Source organism: Protopterus annectens, chromosome 2.part0 (assembly GCF_019279795.1).
Source record: "Protopterus annectens isolate FY-2018-M chromosome 2.part0, PAN1.0, whole genome shotgun sequence".
NCBI classification, from domain to species: domain Eukaryota; kingdom Metazoa; phylum Chordata; order Ceratodontiformes; family Protopteridae; genus Protopterus; species Protopterus annectens.
In genome coordinates, this window is record NC_056728.1 from 16,393,561 (window position 1) to 16,415,370 (window position 21,810).

Genomic DNA, 21,810 nt, shown 5'->3' on the forward strand with positions numbered 1-21,810 from the left:
AGTTTGCAGTCATCTGCAAACTTTTTTAGCCAGAGTCCTTACTGTTGGCCTGTACTTCAGAGAAGTAGATGCCAAACAAGAGTGGTCCCAGGACTGCACCCTGAGGTACTCCACTTGTCACTTGTCTGGAGATGGATTTGGAGATGGATACTTTTACAGTCTGGGTTCAGTCAGTAAGCCAGTTGGCAACCCATCGAGTGACGTAGGAATTTATGCCCAGCTTAGTAAGTTTATCCATGATTTCAGAGTGGGGGATTGTGTTGAAGGGCTTGGCAAGGTCCAGATAGGCTGTGTGGACTGCCTTACCCTCATCCACAGCTCTGGAGACTGATTCAAAGAAGTCAATCACGTTCAGGAGACAAGACAGGCCCGTCACGAACCCAAACTGGATGGGGTCCAGTGTTTGAAGGTTGCCAATGTCTTTGTTTATAAGTTCCATGATAATGCGTTCCATTCCCTGGCAGATCAGGCTTGTCAGATTGATGAGATGGTAGTTCCCAGGATCCAAGGTGGATTCCCCCTTGTGGAGCGGGATAACTGTAGCTATGTGCCACTCAGTGGGCATGAAGCCTGAGGTGAGGCTATGATTAAACATGACACTTAGGTGAGGTGCCAGTTCATTTTGTAGTTCATGTAGTACACAGCCCAGGATGTCATCTGGTCCCATTGATGTTGTATTTTTAGCTTTGGAAAGTGCAGTTTCTACCTGTGTGGCCGTGATTACCGGAATTTGGCAATCTTTTGGTATTGAGATGGGCCCTTTATGGGGTGAGAGGGAGTGAAGTTGGCACTAAATCGATCTGCCAGGATATTGACAATATCCTTGAGATCAGTATATTTAATGCCATTCTGTTGTAGCTCAGAGCAGATCTGAGCATTGTCATTTAGATTCTTGACATAACTATAGAATGCCTTGTGGTTGTCTTTGGAATCTTTGGCAATTTTTTTTCGTAACTAGCTATTGAGGATTTTATGAGGGATCTCAGCTTCTTACTGAGGCTGGGAAGGGAGTTTTCTGCATCCCATCCTGGGATTTTCCTCTTTTCTGCGAGGGTTTCTTCCTTCTGTTGTATAGTTTGTTTATAGCAGGGGACCACCAGATTGGCTTCTTTTTTTTTTGGAGGAGAGCATCTTGGTTCTATTTGGGATGGCATGATTCATGCACGAGAGGATGTGCTTGTACAGTGCCTTAGTGTAGGATTCAGCAGTCAAACTTTCAGATCTCATCTGCATGGGTGTCATGAAGTTTGTCACTTCTGACTTGAGTAGCATGAAGTTGGCTTTGGAGAAGTTTTTTACGGAGGTTTCCTTACTGGGGGGTGGGATGTGGATGTCAAGGGTGATTTGCTTATGGTCAGACCTGACTAATGAGGGGGGTGACCACTGGTGTGGAGCATATATCTCCCATGTTGGTAATGACCAGGTCTAGGACATTGGAGCCCCTGGTGGGAAAATGGATTAGTTGATCCAGGGCGTTGGAATTTATGAATTCCAAGAACCGCTGGGAAAAGGTGTTGGTACCCTAGTAGTTTTCCCAGTTAATGGCAGGGTAGTTGAAATCACCCAGTATTAGGGTATTTGGTTGTATCTTAATATTTTCCAGTATGTTTAAAAAGGTATAGTGAGAATCTTGGGGCATAGTGGGGGATCTGTAGCAAGCTACAATTTGATGACATATCAAGTCATTTGCATTGCAAATTTTACACAACAACTCAAACTGGCAATGATCCACAATCTGGTATGAGTAATGCTGCATTTACCTACAGTTGTCATAGTCTGATCAAGAGGGTAAGCCTGATTGATCAAGGAAACCCAGCCATACATAAATCCAGCATCATTTAACCACAGGAATGGAGTGCAGCTCACCTCACATCTCCGTACATCAAGTGTTAAAGGTCCTATCCAAGGCAAAGAACACAGCTTCCATGGGACCTGATAGTATCCCAGGCTGTATTCTGCACCATCTCCAGCAAGAACTAGCTTCGCCATTGAGCACCCTATTCAACCACAGCCTACGTACAAGCTTCATTCCAGCAGAGTGGAGAACTGGCATTGTCATCCCCTTGCACAAAGGTGGTGCCACTACTGACCCTGGAAACTACTGCCCCATTAGCTTGATAAGTCTGACTTGTAAAGCCATAAAGTGTATTATTTTTGATCTTATAAACCAGGATATATGCAATCTCCAAGCACTTGAAACCATCCAGTTTGGATTCGTCAAGGACAGATCTTGCCTGTTGAACCTGGTTGACTTCATTGAGACTGTCACCATGGCCCTGGATGAGGGAAAGTCAGTAAATACAGCTTACCTTGACTTAAACAAGACCTTTGACACAATCCACACTCAGGCATCATCAAAAAGCTAACACAACTTGGCATAAATCCCTATCTCATCAGGTGGGTGGCCAACTGGCTCAACGATAGTACCCATAAGGTCAAAATAGGTGCCTCCATCTATGACAGCAGACCTGTAACTAGTGCTGTTCCCCAGGAATCTCTCCTGGGACCCCTAATGTTTGGCATCTTCTTCTCAGAGGTCCAGACAAAGACAAAAGGTCTGTGGTTGACCAAGTTTGCAGATGACTGTAAGTTGGGTGCTGTCACTGACTCCTCAAATTATGTTAACATACTGCAAGAGGGTCTCACAGCAACAAAGGACTGTTGCCAAACTCATAGTCTTAATTTAAATGCAAAAAAAATGTATTTTCATACCATTCAGCAAAAACACAGCCCCTACTGATTACCACATCAACGGCAACCCCCTAAGCACATAACCTGTGGTGATGGACCTGGGTACTCAGGTTGACAACAATCTCACATTCGACCATCATGTAGTAGCAGTGGTCAGAAAAGCTTTTTACTTAGTTCATCTCATAATTAAAGGGATAGCATCCAGAAAAAAGGAGATTATTGCTTCTCTGTACTCCTCTTTCATTAGGCCAACAATGGAGTATAACGCCTCGTTTGGTATGTACTTCTCCAAACACCTGCACCAACTGGAAAGGCCATAGAAATACCTCACAAAGAGAATCCATGGCTTCTAACACCTGTCCTATGTGGACAGGCTCAAATCTTTTTCAGTCTACTCAGTACCATATGGACTGCTCAGAGGTGATCTGTGTCTCGCCTACAAGACAATCTCAGACACTGCTCTAACTAGAGATGCTCCATATCCATAAGTCTAACTCCTCGCGCATTATCCAATGGAAAGGTCTAAATCTAATATGTGACATCAACAAAACCTGCTAGAGATACAGGTTTGTCTCCCAGATGCTGCCCCATCTCTGGAATAGACTTCCCATACATGTCAAACAGAGTACCTTGCAGACCCTCTTCAAACGCAACCTTGATGAGTGGATGGGAAACCACAAATTTGTCCCAGGTATTCCACCTGTGTCCCTCATTGACAGGGGTGACAGGTGCTGACTGAGGTTTCTGTTTTGGGGATAAACTCTTGGCTAAGCCTGTAAGGGCCCCAAGGCCATTAGCCTAATAACATCCTATGATCCTTATATAATGATACTACTTGAGGGGAAAAAAAACTCTTACGTTTCTAAATAATGTCAATGTATAAATGGACTTTAACGTTTTATTCTGTGACTTCTCTGTTAAAGTGACATCTTGTTTTGCATGTACATGCTAACACTAGTGCACTACATAGTGGGATATGCCGCCTTTTTTCCCCTCCTGTATGGTTCATCATTTTAAATTATGTTGCTATCGAAATGTATGCACTATTTTTGGAAAGCAACAGTAATTAACCAGACAAATTTGTAACATGGAAAAAACAGTAATGCTGGATTTACAACAGGCACATTGATTGGTTTGTCCAATCAGGGTGCACTTTTTTTTTAAATATTAATGAGCTTATTATATTGTACAATAAGAAATATCTTGTATCACAATGCCAGCATACAGACACTTAAACAAGTAAAATGTGTTTCAAGTATTAAATTCCATCTCAATACTTCACGGCACACAATAGTTGTGCAGAAACAGGCCACAGACCTCGTGGGACTACCCTGGTCAACAAAAGTAAGCAAATTCATTGTTTAAAAGTCTCTGACGGTTAACATTTCCTGGTGAATTATAATCATTAGGTTAATTATGACCTGCGTCTGTATTCTGTGCATAATGCATTAACTTCTGCAGCATTAGTGGTCAGTCAAACTGCTCCATGTTCGCGAGTTTCTGTATACCTTGTGAAGCGGTGTTGGAACAGTAATCTCTCTCATAATACCAGCAAAACAAATGAGATGATCATTGATGGACGAAGGACTACAGGGCAGCACTTGGTGAGTCTGAGGTAGGAAGAGTGGCTACATTCAAATTCCTTACTATTAATATTTCTGAGGACCCTTCCTTGACTCAAAACATCACAGACCTGGTAGGGAAAAGCCAGTAATGACTGTATTTTCTGAAAAGGCTGAAAAAGTTTGGCATGCCCAATACCATCGTAAGCAACTTCTACAGATGTGCAATTGAGCTCTCCCACTTTATTACAGTATGGTTCAGGAATAGTATAATAAAGATTGCAAAACTCTGCAGCGAGTAATAAAAACTGAGCAAAACATCACTGGATAACAATTCCTGCACTGGATGACATCTACAACAAAAGAGTTTTAGGAGGGCTCAAAACATCATCATGGACACTACCCACCCACAACAAAAACTGCTTATGCTACTACTGTCAGGGAGACGTTATAAGAGCATGGCAGCCAGAACAACCAGGTTGATAGACAGTTTTATACCTCAAGCTATTAGACTGTGAAATAAAACTCACATATTACCGCTCCCTTTAGTATTGCAGGTCGGTTCACATTTGGAGGGAATGAGTTTGTTTTGCACAATTTATTTTATTTTTATTTATTTATTTATTTTACATTTGTTGACCGGGCTAGTCCAACTGGATATATGTCCATTTTCAGTAGAGGCCCGGGGAGAAAAGCTCCATAAGTTGTACAAGTTCACAAAAGGCATAAAAATATTACATGAGAAACAAAGCAATTTAAACAGATGATTTAAAAAGATAAAATAAGATACGAGAATTTAATTTTTGTTTTTTTTTTTTTGTTTTGTTTTTTTTTTTTGAGTGAGCTTTAGTCTGGATTAGTGCAGGAGCAGAGTGAGCATTAGTCTGGATTAGTGCAGGAGCAAAGCCAGTGTTTATTGAGATGAATTTTTAGTTTATTTTTAAAAAGTTGGAAAGAGGTTAAAGAAGTGATATCAGAGGGTAGATTATTCCATGTTTTTGCACAGTTACTCTTCAGTCAAAAAGGAAAGCATTGAGGCACCTAGAGGGAAGAAAAGTGGAAAGTTGGACTAAAAAAAGTCCACACTAACAATATGGGGAAAAATGAAAAAGAAGCAGTAAACTCAAACTGGCAGCTTGAGATTACCCAAATTACCCTAGGTAAGGCAGCTGCCAAGATATGGGGTAGAACTGCATTTTTATAAATACACTGGGAAATGAAGGATAAAACTGCAGGGCATGGAGTCACTTGCCAGTCTAGGAAGGGTAAAGAATGCTACATATGAGCCATATGTGGCAGAAATGCTAAATAGGTTTCTTCACTGGATTACTTATATGGATGTCAGGGTATGACAGTAAAGGCAGGCAGTATGAGACAATAGAACAGTTAACTAAATGGACACACAGGGACGTAAAAAGGAAATATGGAGAAAATAAACTAAGCAGTGGGAACTTTGGTTACAACAGGAAAAAGACCAGTATGAGAAGCCTCCAAGAGTATTCCAATTTTTCTCACCTGAGGTAATACAGCAATGGCAATGTATGTTACCCTCCACCAAGGAGGATATGATACATGGCATGATGCTGACACATCTCAAGTCCCAGTTTGTCAAGATCTAATCATGGAAGCATTATTCACTAAACATACTCTACTATGTACAGAGATGTTTTACGTGGGGATAGGCACACCTACCATGAAGGGGTCTTCAACTACTGCACCCGTTACTTAAGTTAGCTAACACCTGCACCACCTTACTTAATTTAACCAACTCCAAGGTAGCACAATGTCAGCAAAGGTAATTAATTCTGTATTTTCAAGTCTATTTCCTTAACCCTGCTCTCATTGAAGGATAGCAATGACATTGGGACTAATGAAACAACTAAAATTGGTATCTTTTGGAGCCTAGGAAAATTACAAAAGTATATTGGATGCTTCTACATTAACAGAACATGGAAGTCAAACTGTGTATTTAGAAAATATTTTATTAATGTACTGTAACTCCATAATTTATTAAACTTGCAGGTGTTACATTTATATTGTAGTTCATTGTACATGAATTAAATATGGTTGGAAAAAGATTCTTATTTGAACCAACCCACAAAACTGGCAAATGAATAAATAAATGGGAAGGAGCCATGTAATTATAGACCTGTTGCCTTCAATTCCATTCCAAGGCAGGTTATGGAAAACAATTCAGAGTGACAGACTGGCTAAGTTTCTGTATAATTCTCCTCCTTTCCAATAGTAAGCAAAAATGGATACATTTAGCAGGTGTCCTGCTGCTCAAACATGATACAATCCTATAACAAATCACTAGTGAAAGTGAAACATGAAACTCAGTGGGTGGGTGTGTACCTAGCCGAACATTAGCAAAAACTTTGATGCCAGACTTCAGAGAAGAGATGAGACTTAAAACAGGTAGGTGGAAAGGAAATTCAAGAAAAGGCCAATATGAGTGAGTTCCAGAAATGCAGTAACTGTGTTAAAAATCTACTAATCTGTGCAGTCATGCAGGGTCCAGTGTTGGGACCAGCTCTGCTTAGTACATTTGTGTCAGGTGTTAGACTGGGGTTGGATAGCAAGACTGATCTGCTTATCGATGTCAACAGGACTACTGCCATGATAAGGGCTGGAGAGGCCAACCTCTGCTGAGGCCTGATGTCTTCTGCAGTACAGACGCATAAGGAAAAGTGGGACCTTAATGCAAAATAAAAGGACATTATGGACTTTCCAAGGCAGAAGCCAAGAAAAAAAATGGACATGCTTAGTGGCAAAAGTATAAAAAGGACAGAGCAAAAAAGTATATAGTAGTCTTAATCGACACAAGGAAGAACCATTCACGTCACTGATAAATGCTAACATGATACTGGGATTTGAAGTTAACAAGGTGAACTTCCAAGAAGATGAAGTCATGCTCCCCCTGTGCAGGGCAGCAACATCTGGGAAAAACTGTCCTCATCTGATAGCCAGACACAGAAATGGAGAATAAGCCAACATAATGTGCAAAATGTATAGCTACTAAAAAGTACGGTGGGGAGGAAGGGCTGAGGGTATAAAGAGAAACCCACAACAGACTAACACTGACACACTACAGCAGACTACAGAAAAAAGGGATATACGATCGGGACACACTGTGTTTTCATGTGGTAAAATGAAGGTGTGGAGCAGAAAATGAAGACAACAGAGATGAGAAGGATAACTAAATAAAAGGAAGACAGCAGAGGTGAGAAGGATACCTAAAGAAAAGGAAGACAACAAAAATGAGAAGGAAACTTACATGCAAGGCAGAAAGAGGAATATTTAAGAGATGTTCAAAGAAACTGTCACAGAGGGAAGGGATAAGACTGCACCACACTACCAGAGGCCACGGTACAATGTAGGATAACGGGATTTTTTAAGGATGCCTGGGGCAAACAGAAGAAAGGACTGGCCAGTGGTAGGGAAAGAAGAACTGCATTATGTATGAACTGCAACACTGTGACAAATTCAGTTCATTTCTTTACTTGTTTCCGAACAAGCCTATTTAGAAAACACTAAGATACAAAGTAGACCTGAACATAAAATAGCAAAAACAAATAATTTAGTACAACTGACATATTAAAATTTCACAGTATTATTAAAAACACAAACTATGAACATAAGATTAATACAATAGACCACCTTCCATCCTCAGCTTCATATGTTTGTGTTCCCATGCAACACAAGCTGTGCGCATTAAATTTCTCACATCACAAACCAATAATTTAACTTAGCAGCGTAACATGTATTGTGCATTCCTCAACACAAATCAGACCAAGGCAAGAAAAATCCATTGTGTTTCTGTTATTTAACCAACACAACTACTTCAATAAAAGAGTCACAAATCAAGACAAATTTAAATTTAAAGTACCAAATTGCAAAATGTAAAGCATTACTAAACAAATGCAAACTATAACAAAAATGTAAACATAAACTGAACATAGTTGTCTTTAGAGACCACTTGCATACTTGTTTATAAAGGAGGAGTTTTATATGGATAATGAAGGCAGCCTAAAGGTGTGGCTTACTTTTAACCAGGAAAGTAGCAGATTACACAAGGTCGGCACTCTGCTACAGAAGGAACTTCACTGATGTGAGCGGAACCAATGGAATTCTCTCTCTAGCAGCTCCCTATTGGCCAAGTGGACATTCTTAATGAATGCACCATCTCATAACGTTTTTCAAGTAAAATGGCTCACACTGTGTAGGGCAGAGAAAGTAAAAAATATAAACTGCAGGTTAGAAGTGATCCAGAACTGGAAAAAAGTGTTTACAATAGAAAGAATGGATGAAAGTCACAACCATGTTACTTACGTCCCTAAGAAGGGAAGGCTTGACATTAGACAGTAATTTTACAAGTTAAACCTGTCTAAAGAAGCATTCAAGCAAAGAGTAAAAGTATTAGAAGGTATAAAAACAAAATTCCGCACTTATGCACATCACGCTCATTAAAACCTGGAAGCAAGCATGTCTCAACACAACAGAATCAGTTGTGCTGGTCCTAGGTCAAGACTACAATAAGAAGCCAGACAGAAATCAAAAGCCAACTTCAATACTGTTACTAAATTACTTAACAGGTGAAAATTTATTACAGGAACTAAGACTGCCTGATAAAAATTCAACTTACTAGTGATCAGTATTGAAAAGTGTAAAGTTACAGTGGTACTTTGCAAATTAAACTTTTTTCACACTGAAAAGTGTTTTAACCCCTGTATCCCAGCCATACCACTTTTACTTACATATACTAATTTACAGATCACTGCAGCTCAGAGTAATGGGAATTCTCCACGATACTGCTGTCTTAGTCATAGTGGACAAGTCAACAGTACCTGCAGTACTGAGATCTATGTTTAAAGTATTGACCACTATTTCACCGTACTTCCTCCTGACAATCTAGGATCGATCCATGGTGATGGTTCACGGCCTATTTGGAGAAAGTACTTATTTTTGCAAGCAGAGTTTTCAAAGAGAAAAATGTCAATGTACTCTTATATGAGGAATCTTTCTGATCTGACAGAATTATGAAATCTTTTCATGTTGTGACCAATCCAAACTGGTCTTTGGGCAAAGATATTTACCCTGACCGGAGCTCTACCTTCTTCTGGGAGCACTGCTTGATAGATCTTGTAATGTTCTATGAGTCTACATACTGACAGCTAAGCCAGAAATCCAAAAACAAAGAACATTATTATTATTATGACATTTTTTTTAAAGACAAGGAGATTTTATCTGATCCAGCTTACCAAAATTCAAATAATCAATGAATGTGTGCACAAACAGGAAGAGCTAAGCAACATAAGCACCATTTTTACACAAGCTCTCTGTGTTTAGTAAAATCTTGGTTGATTCATCCATACCATTATCAAGTAGGTTTCAAGCAGGTTGACTTCCTGACAGGTTTAAAAGGCAAAATTAAAATATTTGACTGACTTATCTAAAGGCATGTTAAGCAGAAATTACATAAAAATGTAGACTGTTTAAACAATTCGTCATGTTGCCAGTTAAAAAAAAGAAGTAACCTGTCTGAAAACAATGAAGCTTCTTAATAAAATGTCACACTTTCAGTTTGAAAAACATAGTGAACTTGCTTGACATAAGAACTAAAGGAAACACGGCGTGATATTTTGGCATAATGATTAAGGTCTTCACCTCATAGACAGTGCTGGTTAGGATTAAAATGGCCCTTAATGGTAGTTAGCTAAGTATTGAGCTATGAACCTATTTTTTACACTGTACACCACCTGACAATACCACCAAACTCAGCAGCATATGGAATGGCCAAATGTTGGACTGGTGTTAAAGAGGCAAATCGGCAGACTGTAAAGCAATCGTGTCTGTATGTCTGGAAGAAGGGGGACATGTTTTTCAGATTCTGCACTACAGCTGTACTGACTGCAGGGAAAACAAGGAAGGTATCTAAAAGTGAGCTAGGAATCTAAACTGCCCTTGCTTCACCATCACAATTAGCAACAAAATGAAAAGTTATCACCAAGTATGCATGCAGTACAAAGCATGAGTATGCGCTCAACACTTTCCAGTTCTCCAGTTCTCATCTGATTGCAGGTTGTAGAGGTAACAAAGGCAGGCAAGCTGCTGACATCTGCCCTTAAGCCTTAGTCTGAAAAAGGCTGCATGATAGACAAGAACAGTGGCGGGTGCACATCTTCAATTAAGGTGCGTTCACAGGTGGGAAAGAGTTTGTAAGACTTGAATTCACTACACAGGGGTGTAGAAAATGGGCTTTATCACAATCTTCATTTATTTGTATTGGAACTGAAATTGTTTATTTTAGGGAGTGCTGTGTCGAGGTGGAGTTGAGGGGTAATGAAAGTTGCTGGCAGGTTGATTAAACCAACAGAACCCTAAAAATAGTCATCCCCCATTTTGCTTATGGCTGCATGAATAGATGCCTGCAAAAATCTAAAACTTCTTTTCAGAGCTTTCTCTGTCTGCCTTTGATTACACAGGATGCGTAAAAGTGCAAATGTTGCAACCCCTGTACAGCTATCATAAATCAGATTAAAAAAAACACTCTTTTCTCACCTTATCGATTTTATCTAGCCAGTCCTTGTTGGAAGCAAGCTCTGCTGTGAAGGCTTGGTGTTTCTGCCATTTGCTGTGTAGGTTGCGAGCTTCATCATAGGACATGTCTTGAGCAGTCAGCATTTTTTCATTAATCCAGAGGGTCAACTGAAAAGCACAGAACACAAACAAATTAATCTAAACAAACTTTACAAATTACAACTGGCCTAAAGTACCCATAAGCATCAGCCATACTTAGAACAACTTGGGATTTCCCGTACTGCTCCCATTTTTACATACAAAGCAAGTGGGGTTATTCAAAATGAGAAAACAAGTAGATGGTAGAAGAGGAATAAGTCTGTGGTACTGGTGGAAGCATACACTACAACATCTGTGTATGCATATAAATACTACCTGCATGTAAACACTACCTACGTGCATGTAAACACTACCTACCTGCATGTAAATACCACCTGCAGGTAAACACTACCTACCTGCATGTAAATACTACCTGCAGGTAAACACTACCTACCTGCATGTAAATACTACCTGCAGGTAAACACTACCTACCTGCATGTAAATACTACCTGCAGGTAAACACTACCTACCTGCATGTAAATACTACCTGCAGGTAAACACTACCTACCTGCATGTAGACACTACCTGCACAACAGCCCCTACACCTAACAAATAAGAAAAACAGTATTTTGTGAGAGGGCAATCCATCCAAAACACACACACACACACACACACACACACACACACACACACACACACACACACACACACACACACACACAAAACTCTACTTACTTAAAACACTAACTTTACAGTCTTGCAACTGTTAAAATTATGTTGCCTTAAACGTTAGGAATAGTCAGTCTGTCAGTTTTATGTATTAAATTTAATTATATTTGTTTTATTACCTTTTATCTATTTATGTATTTATATGTGTGGATTTTTTAGATTGAGGCTAGCTTTTAGTCATGTTTAATGTTCCCTTTCACCTTTAAATGTGTAATTGGTTTTGTATTTCAGCACATCAGCTGATTGATTGTTATGGTATTTAAATTATAGCTTTATGTAGTTTATTTGTCTGATGAAGCAATTGTGATAATCGTGAAAGCACTAATGTTCTTTTTGTAAATAAATTCTGTTGGTGTAAGTTTGGTGCAGTTTTTATTTATTTATTTTTTTACAATTTTTTCATACCTCTCTGTACCCTGAGCCATTTTTGCTGTTGTTTTTACTCTGTTTTTACTCGGCACAAGGGGCACCTTCACGACACCTAAATGGATGTATTTATTCAAAATGATTTGCCACGAAGTAGCAATGATCGTCTTTTGCATATTCTCAATATGCAAGAAAACTCCTTACTGGACTTGAACAATATATATAACATTGAGCTAGATGGAGCCTCCAATAATCAATCACCAGAATTTTTAAAGCAGTTTTGGGAACTTGAAAATAAGATGTACCAGTATAAGAGGTTACAATGGCAACAACTTCATCTACAAGCATGTTTGGAACATAAAATTATTCCACGAGATTTGAGAGTTTTAAATATGCCCAACTACAGGGAATTTTATCCGGACCTACTTACAAGGTGGCAAGAACTAAATCTACAGTTTAGTCTTCAGTATATACGATTACTTATTGATTTTTTTCTTCCGACAGAAGATACACTAAGAAGTGATATTATTACTTTAGAACATAATATTTCCACTGCTTTTTCTTTGGATCTTATCGATGATAAGCTTGACCAGTTACAGGACAATATAACATCCTATGATAAAAGATCGCAAAATACTAAGTCTAAAAAAAATACATAGGGATTGAAAATAATAAAGTGTTCTCATGGCCAAGGGAATGAATGAGATCTATGGCAAATGAGAACACTCATCATATCACTGACCTATCAGGTGTTAGACCTCACCCTCCAAATACTACGCCGACTTCAAGAACACAAACAGTACAGCAGGAAGTATTAGGGAGATGCTTGGAAGACGCTGATTCAAAGACTGTCGTCTCCAAAGAACCAGCTTGCTCAAGTAATAGTTCTCCCAATGATATCAGTGAAAGCAGATTGCCTGAGGTAAACCAGACCCTACAAGAGCAACGACGAGGAAACAATAATATGAATATTGGTGTTTTTTTAGAGAACAGAACAACAACAAATCTTGTGTTAAAACAACCGTTGCCTATCAATACTCACTCCAGAAGCCTGAACAGGCAAGGAAAGGTTCAGAGACACTGGAGTGCAGAACGGAATTTTCAGCACACCAAATGGAGGCAGACGTAGACTCAGGTTTGATTTTCAATGTATCTTCTATTACACTTACTCAAGAACAAATTGAACTTTTAAGCAAAGGTTTATCTTTTATTCCTGCAAGGAGGGCCAATCATGCAGACCTACTTAAAGACCTGAGGTTATTAGGCAGGAATCTTTCATTGAAACATATGTTTGCATCTAATAATGACATTATGCCTATATACAAAAGACATAGTACATTCATACCCAATATGCATCCTGCTATACAAACTTTCGTCAATGTTTGTGAGACTGATTTTAGACAATTATTTACAAGAGGGACTAAAACCGAATTTTTTAACATGCCACTGAACGATAGCAGAGCATTGAACGAACTTAAAGCCATGCATTCAGTGGAAATCAAGCAAGCTGATAAGGGAGGGGGTATTGTTATTTTAGACAAAGACCTATATTTGCAGCAGATGAATATTTTATCACAGGACTCTTGTACTTACCAGACTATTACTAAAAGTATTGCCAATGCATTAATGGAAAAAGTTTCTTTTTTGACTTTTGATCTACTGATGACTGATATGGTGGATGAAACTTTATTTAGATTTTTTAATACTGAGACTCCATTGGTGCCTAGGATATATGGCTTGCCTAAGCTGCATAAGAATGCTAAGGTACCAACAATGAACCTATAGTCTCTGGTGCAGGCTGGTGCACAGTACCACTATCTGTATATGTAGAATGTGAATTACATGGCCTGCTAGATAGTTATCATATGATTCTTTAAGACACTAAGTCTTTTCTAGAGACATTGCAGACAAGAATGGCTACTATTAATTGTGATTTTATGTTTGTGTCGATGGATATTGAATCCTTATTCACGTCCATCCCCAATATAAGGGGAATAGATAAAGTAAGAGAATTCTTATCCCTGAACAGATGTTTTGATGATAAGATCTCACTTATCTGTAGTTTGTTAGAAATCATACTGGAGAATATTGTTTTTGTCTTTGAAAACCAATTCTTTCTTCAGAAAACTGGCATAGCTATGGGCACAGCCTGTGAAAATAGCTACGCCAACCTGGCATTAGTAACTTGGGAACAGACCTCTCTAATGGTGGACAATAATTAATTCTTTGGCCACATCCTATGGTATGTTCGCTTTGTTGATGACATCTTTCTGTTGTGGAAAGGTGACGAACATGAATTAACAAGGTTCGTCGAGTATATGCATACCACAACTGATTTCTTGAAATTCACTTATTAGTATTCCACAACTGAATTAAATTTTCTAGACGTGTTACTTAGTAAAACAGAGTTAAATCAGTTACATAGTATTATTTATAAGAAACCTACCAGAAAGAATGCTTTGTTACACAAAAAAAGCATGCATCCAAGACACATACCTAGGAATGTCCTGAAAGGACAAATTTACAGGGTACTTAGGCTTCATAACAATGATGAAGAAGGAAGTCTGGCACTTGAAGCCCTTCGATATTAATTTCTAGCTAGAGGCTACTCTAACAGAGAGATTACTACCACCATAAATGATGCATGGACTCAGAGAGGTGGTATGTGTAAACCATATCTCAGCAATACACCTCATAGATCTGAGCCTAGTTCTATAGTGAATGATTTTACAGTTTTCTTTCAATTTTCTAGTGACATTAATGAATATGTTTCTATTATTAAGAGACACTGGTGGAGTATTTTACAAGTAGTACCAGGTCTCACAGATAAAATTGGCGATGCCCCCCACTTTTCTTTTAGGAACAACATGTCTTTGAAACAGCACGTTTGCAATAAGACTGGCATCAGCAGATCACTTGTTTCCATGCATACTGGCACCTTCCCTTGTAGGCGTTGTTCTGCATGTTCATATATTTACACAAATGCCTTATATACACAACCCACATGACACTTTAATATTAGAAGCACTTGCTATGTTGATTGTCGCATGACAAATGTGGTTTATTTTTGTTTCTGCCATGTATGTCATTCATATTATGTGGGCAAAACAAATAGAATGTTGAAGGACCAGATTTTGGGGCATAAGAGGGACATCAACAATCAGAAAGATAGCAGTGCCTTGGCTAATCATGTAAGATAGACAGATCACACCCACACTTTTAGATTTTTAGTTATCCAAGTACTGTATCCCAATATCTGGGAGGGAGATATTGAAAATCAGACAGAGAGTGCAGATCAGAAATGGATTCTGCTCTTGAATGCTGAAAACCCCCCAGACTTGAATGGCATGATGTCTTTAAAACCTTTTTTAAAAATCACGTCACCTTAAACATTAGGAATAGACAGTCTTTCAGTTTTATGTATTAAATTTAATTATATTTGTTTTATTACCTTTTATCTATTTATGTATTTATATGTGTGGATTTTTTAGATTGAGGCTAGCCTTTAGTCATGTTTAATGTTGCCTTTCACCTTTAAATGTGTAATTGGTTTTGTATTTCAGTGCATCAGCTGACTGATTGTTATGCAATGAGGAAGGCCCAGGCTCTGTGGCACAGAGAAGAGATGACGTCCTAACTGCCAGCCAGAAGAGCCAAGTTCATCTAGCAGCACAGAAGTTGTAATAGGCGGGGGGGTTAGGAATGAGTGGGTTACATTTGCTTGTCAAATCCGGAGGGAAAGGAAGGGGTGTCCCTGGTTTGCGAAACTGCTCCTATGCAAGCGGAGACGTGCACAAAATTATTGGCTGCAGGAAATGGATATGTAGGCTTGCTGTGCCAAGAAAGTGACAGTAGCTGTTGTAGGTGTGTGTCTGTCTGTGCACTTGTGTATGCATGCACAAGAGAGACACCAACCACAAGACAGTGGAGGGCAAAAAATTACCCCATGGTGATGCAGGTGCATATGTCAATCCCCCATCATTATAGAAAATTTGCATGTGTGTATCTCAAATGTCACACTCTTACAAAATAATAAATAACTTACTCTCTCAGTTCCTTGGCATAAGGATCAGAGCAAAGCTAAAAACATATTTTTTTTTGGGGGGTAAAGTCCCAAAATCATCAAAAGATTTTAAAAGTTGCTCTTGTATACTTGGAGACTTGATATAAAACTGTTTTTGAATAGCATGTATTTTCTTAAGACTATGAAGTGTGCATGTGTGAATAATCTAAATTCTTGTGACAAATCCTACCAGAGGCAGTGTCAGTATATAATGTGTTTGGGGGCTATCAAACTATTTTTCATGTGAAGACACAGAATATTGCTGAGCTTACACATAACTCTTCTTGTAGCAATCAAAAAGAACAATTAAGCAAGTCATTATCTTAAAAAGAAGTCATAACAATGCATCACAGAACATGCAGACACTCCAAGCTTCTGTAGGCCTGGTGGTCCTCCACACCCCAGGCTACACAAGTGGCCCTAAAACTCACCAGCTCTGCTGACAGGTGTGCACACATGGCTATTATATGTTGGTTGGGGGTTGTGGGCAGTGGGGTCAAAATTTTTAACTTCTTTCACAAAGCTCAGAAGTGTGCACTGAAGGTCACTACAGCTTGTTAAGGGGCAGTGTACTGTTTAGGAGCAACAAGATGGAACACATTACTATGAATGTTATTCTTCCCAATTTCCTCACAAACATCAGACAAGTATGTAGGTAGTTATATTTTGGAGGGCTGTGTTTGCATATATCTTACAGCAATGGGTTAAAATTGTTACTGTGTTCTATTTTTTTTTCTTTTAGTTTTGTTCCAGTCTGATATAAGAGTAGTACACAGCAGGAGACTGTCTTTTGGGTATAGGGGTTAAAAGACATGCTGTATATATGACTATGGTCATTTACACCTTGCCTTTCATCCCACTCTATCACCAGAAGGATACACATAAGGTGACTTTTTTGGAGACTGGATAGAGAGGTAGGTACTATTCCCTGATATGATATATACATCTTTGTGAGGGGGGGTGTGGACAGTGTGGTCAAGGATATGATATGATAAATGCATTAAGTCCAACAAAGCAAATGCTGATGTAAAGACTGTGGCCCAGGACAAGGACAACCACAAGGCCTTCTTTAGCTATGTCCAAAACTTCAAAAGGAGAACACAACAGTGTGCCAAAGCTACTGGTAAATGGAGCCACATTCATGAAACCATGCGATATGGCAAATCTTCTGGCTAACAAATTCTGCTGCAAACCCCCCACACCCACCTACAGCCACCCTACAGGAAACAACATCTACCCAGCCTCTTTAAATACCATTAGGATGCAGGTCTTAAAGGTGCTCTCTGATGTCCAGAATACAATTTTATTGCCCCCTATAACATCCCAGAATGCCTCCTAAACAGCCTGAGATATGTCCTGTCAAGGGCAGTGCAGTCACTATTTAACTAAAGCCTCCAAACAAGCTTTGTGCCATGAGAATGGAGGACTGCAACTGTCATCCCTCTGTACAAGGCCAAGCCATCGGTAGATTCTGAGAAGTATTGACCCCATTAGACTGTGCAAAGCGATGGAAAAAATGACCATGGAAATGATTAACAATGACAAGAAAATTTTAGACACTGGACCCAACCCAGTTTGGTTTTATCAAAGCCAGGTCACAGCTACTGAACCTGGTGAACTTCTTTGAGATGGTCATCAAGGCAATCAATGATGGCAAAATGCCTACCCTGACCTAGCTAAGGCATCTGATACAATACTCCACTTAGGCATTGTAAACAGACACATGGAATTAGGTATAAACTCCTATATAACACACTGGATAGCCAACTGGCTCACAGACAGGACACAAGAGGTTAGAACTGAAAAGACTACCTCCACAAAGAGGCTGGTGACCAGTGGAGTCCATCAGAGCTCTGTGCTGGGTCCACTCCTCGTTGGCTTTTATTTCCTTAGAAGTCAATGGTCTCTGGCTTACTGACATTGCAGATGACTGCAAGCTGTGAGCAATCATAGATGCTCCTCAAGATGTTAAAATTTTACATAAACAGACAAATGACCAGTGCCTGATCCACTGCTTAAAACGCAATGCCAAGAACTTTTGTGAAGTCAGCCACCCCAGAAAAGTACTTCATCGATAAAATACCCCAAAAAGTAGACACAGTAGTCAGGGATTTGGGGACTCATGTAGATAGTAACCTGACTTTCAACCAACACCTGTCTAAGTAAGAAAATTAAGCTTTTAAGTAAGGGCATAACATCTAAGTCCAGGGAAGTCATTGTGCCAGCACACTCATCCTACATCACAGCCATCATTGAGTATAATGCTCCCTTCAGTAAGCACCTAACCAGGCACATGCTACAACTAGAATACTGGGCATAAACACAATGCCTTATACAGATTACCTCAAATGCCTATCCCTATACCCTGTTTCCTACAGATCACTGAGAGGTGATGTATGCTTGGCATACAAGGCATCCTTGCATCCCATCCTGATGGACCTTTTGCATATCCATGAAACAAACAGCAAACTACCAGAGCCACTGATTTAAACATTTTTTGTGATTTAAATAGGACTTGTTGAAGGGATGGGTATGTAGCTGAAAAAAAATTAATTCTCTGGAATATGCTTACCATTCATGTGAAGCAGAGACCTTCCCTAATGCTACTCAAGCTTAACCTGGACAAGTGGATGGGGAACTAGGAATTCACCCCTGGACTGACACCTATGTCTTGATGGACAGAGGCAACTGTTAAATCATGCCCTAACTAATATACACCTCTTAAAATAACCTCTAAGGCAAAATATCCCATGGAATACATCTGGGTTGCATGGCTTGGCTTATAAAAACCCCAGTTGTTGTTAACTTCGCATATATCTATGATCCTACTTTTTCCAGTTTATTGTGAAAAAGTCTGTTTTGTCAGATACAACTTATTTATTCCTTAAAAGAAAAAAAATGACATTGTAATTTATTACCTTTATTAATGTTTTTGTTCATGTCATCATTACATCAAAAAATTGGGGGTGAAACTTTAAATTACACCTCAGATTATCAGTAACCCCACGGCTTCTGCCCCTGGCATGATTCAATTATTTATTCTACAGTTGTGCTGAACTATTGTCCAGTCTGGATGCACTCAAAGGATACAGAAAAATGCAAAGCTGAAAACTATGACTAAACTCCTTTCTATTTTGTTTAGGCCATCACCACTTGAAACTAATGTTAAAAAAATCAGACTAGAACATCAGACCCCTATCTAAATTCAGTTATTTCCTCCATAGTTATTTCATTGCAAACTTAGCTAATTGGAGTGTGTAACGGGTCAATATTACATGCCCAAAGAGATCTTTCTTCGAACATACAATCATCGACACATAAACATGAATGGCCATGTCTACAAAATTTTCTCGGGAAAAAATTCAGTTGGCTGTTATCGAGAATTGCCCTTTTCCCCAACGCAGAGCAATCTCAGAGTTGGTATATTTAGTTAGGGGGTGTGGGGGCACAACCTCCCATATTGGGTGGTGTGAGGGGCGAAGCCCCCCACTTGATTAGGGTTTTAATGTTTACGTTTTTTTGTGTACGGCCCCGTGAATTTTTTTCCCCGAGGAAAAAATTTCGGGCATGGCTGTTCGCGCTTTACAGCACTCACATTTCAGGTGTTGATTATTATATGTTTGAAGAAAAGTATCTTGAGCATACAATATAGACCCAAAAATAAGCACAAAAAGTTGAAGAGTGATACAGAGTGTGAGACTAAGTAGGCAAAAAAATAAATCTAGATGGTATGGGGAAGCCAAGATGGGGTAACCTAGGGAGGGGAGTGGGCGAGTACCATGAAGCCCTTCACCTGGGATGCTATTTCACATAAGGCAAGCCATGATGCTGCCTTAACCTCAAACATGTCACTACTTTGAAGAGTTTAAGTGCCCTCATGTGCAATCACTGTTTCTTCTTGCCATTCCAACAATTTCAATCTCTTTGTAAGATGCATCAGTGAAACAATTCTGAAGTAAATGCCTAAAAAGCATGGATTTTTCCAAATCTACTTGCAGGCAGCAGACTGAAGACCTTTTCCTGAGACCAGATCCAAACTTCAATGCTAACACTTTTGTCTCAGTTTCAACCTCTAAATTTACTTGCACTGATGAGGAGAACCCAAGATCTTCATCAATAGCTAACTGTCGACAGTTAGAGGGGGACCAGCTCAACAACTGGCTGGTAGGCATATCCAATGACCTCAAAGACAGAAAATAAGGGACCCACAGCTCACATCTGGGTTTCCACTTTGTCTAACCACACATCTCATCTCTCTGACAAATGCCGAGTTCAACCTTCCTAGTGTTTTTACCTGTGGCTCTTGTACGATTTTTAAAACTTCACAGAATCATGACAGTGAAAAACAAGGGACATAATCTCTTCTGTGCATTTCATCTGCCTTCTACACAAGCCCTCTTACATATTTTAGGTATAATCATGACATATGATGACCCCAAAAGACAACCTTCATCAGAGTTATTTTGTTTCAGTATGCCTCTTCATTAGTACCTGCTGACTACTTTAGTCTTTTCCCAAAGACCTGTCCCTAAATTCAAATGCTCATCTTCGGTGTACTCAAATGCATTTCAGCAACCTTCCTGACCTTTTTCTGCTTCAGCCAGGAATAACTAAGTTAAATGTTCATGTGCACTAGTTACATGTTCATGCGTATGCACACAGACTGCTCTAAGTTACATGTTCATGTGTATGCACACAGACTGCTCTAAGTTACATGTTCATGTGTATGCAGACAGATTGCTCTAAGTTACATGTTCATGTGTATGCACACAGACTACATGTTTGTGTGCACTAGTTACATGTTCATGTGAATTTACAGAGACTGCTCTATGCACACATATCTAAGTTACATGTTCATGTGTACTAGTGACATGATCATGTGTATGCACACAGACTGCTCTAAGTTACATGTTCATGTGTATGCACACAGATTGCTCTAAGTAACATGTTCATGTGTACTAGTTACACGTTCATGTGTATGCACACAGACTGCTCTAAGTTACATGTTCATGTGTATGCACACAGACTGCTTAAAGGTATATGTTCTTGTGTACTAGTTACATGTTCATGGGTATGCACACAGTGTCTATATTATATCCTCGAACGCTTAAAAAAGTGAACGCTGATTGATCGAACTTATTTTCGCGAAACTGCAACATATCGAAGCAGCAGAAACTCAATTTTTTTCCTAGGGAAAGAATTTGGTTGTCCGTTTCTATTGCTTCGGTATTGTCAGTGTTATGGTGGAAAGTTACCGGTTGAATTCAGGTAGGTGTGCGATTGTGTGGATGTGAGTGTTAGGGTGATTTAGGTGAGTTAGGGTTAGGGCTCGGGTTAGGTGTGTGTGCGATTGAGTGGACATGACGGTTAGGGTGGATTTAAGTGAGTTAGAGTTAGGAAGCGAGTGAGGTGAGTGTGTGATAGTGACTGACCTTAGGGTTAGGGTTTGGGTTTAGGTAAGTGGGTAGTTAGTGGTGTGTGCATAGTTTAGTGTAGGGTTAGGTATCACATTTTAGGTGTGTGTGTGGATTTCTGTTTGTTTGGTGTGCTTGAGTTTTGTGTATGTGTTTTGGATCAGCGATTTTTTTCCCTGGGAAAAAAAATCGCTGATCTGACAGTTCGAGATTGTAAGCTTTTGCTTAAATTAGGTTGATCAATCAGCATTCACTTTTTTAAGCATTCGATGATATAATATAGACCCTGCACACAGACTGCTCTAAGTTACATGTTCATGTGTAGTGTATGCACACAGACTACTCTAAATGAAGTCACACCAGCTAC

General features: G+C 39.3%; 1 protein-coding gene across 2 annotated transcripts in view; it reads right to left on the reverse strand.

Annotated features, from left to right (window-relative positions):
- Positions 1–21,810, reverse strand: part of LOC122792927 (spectrin beta chain, non-erythrocytic 1-like) — a 1,986,067-nt gene that overhangs the window by 359,156 nt on the left and 1,605,101 nt on the right. For both annotated transcript variants that reach the window (XM_044060498.1, XM_044060499.1), the window contains one exon: positions 10,815–10,961. In XM_044060498.1, coding sequence (XP_043916433.1) covers positions 10,815–10,961 — 147 coding nt within the window. The remainder of the gene's footprint in view (positions 1–10,814; positions 10,962–21,810) is intronic.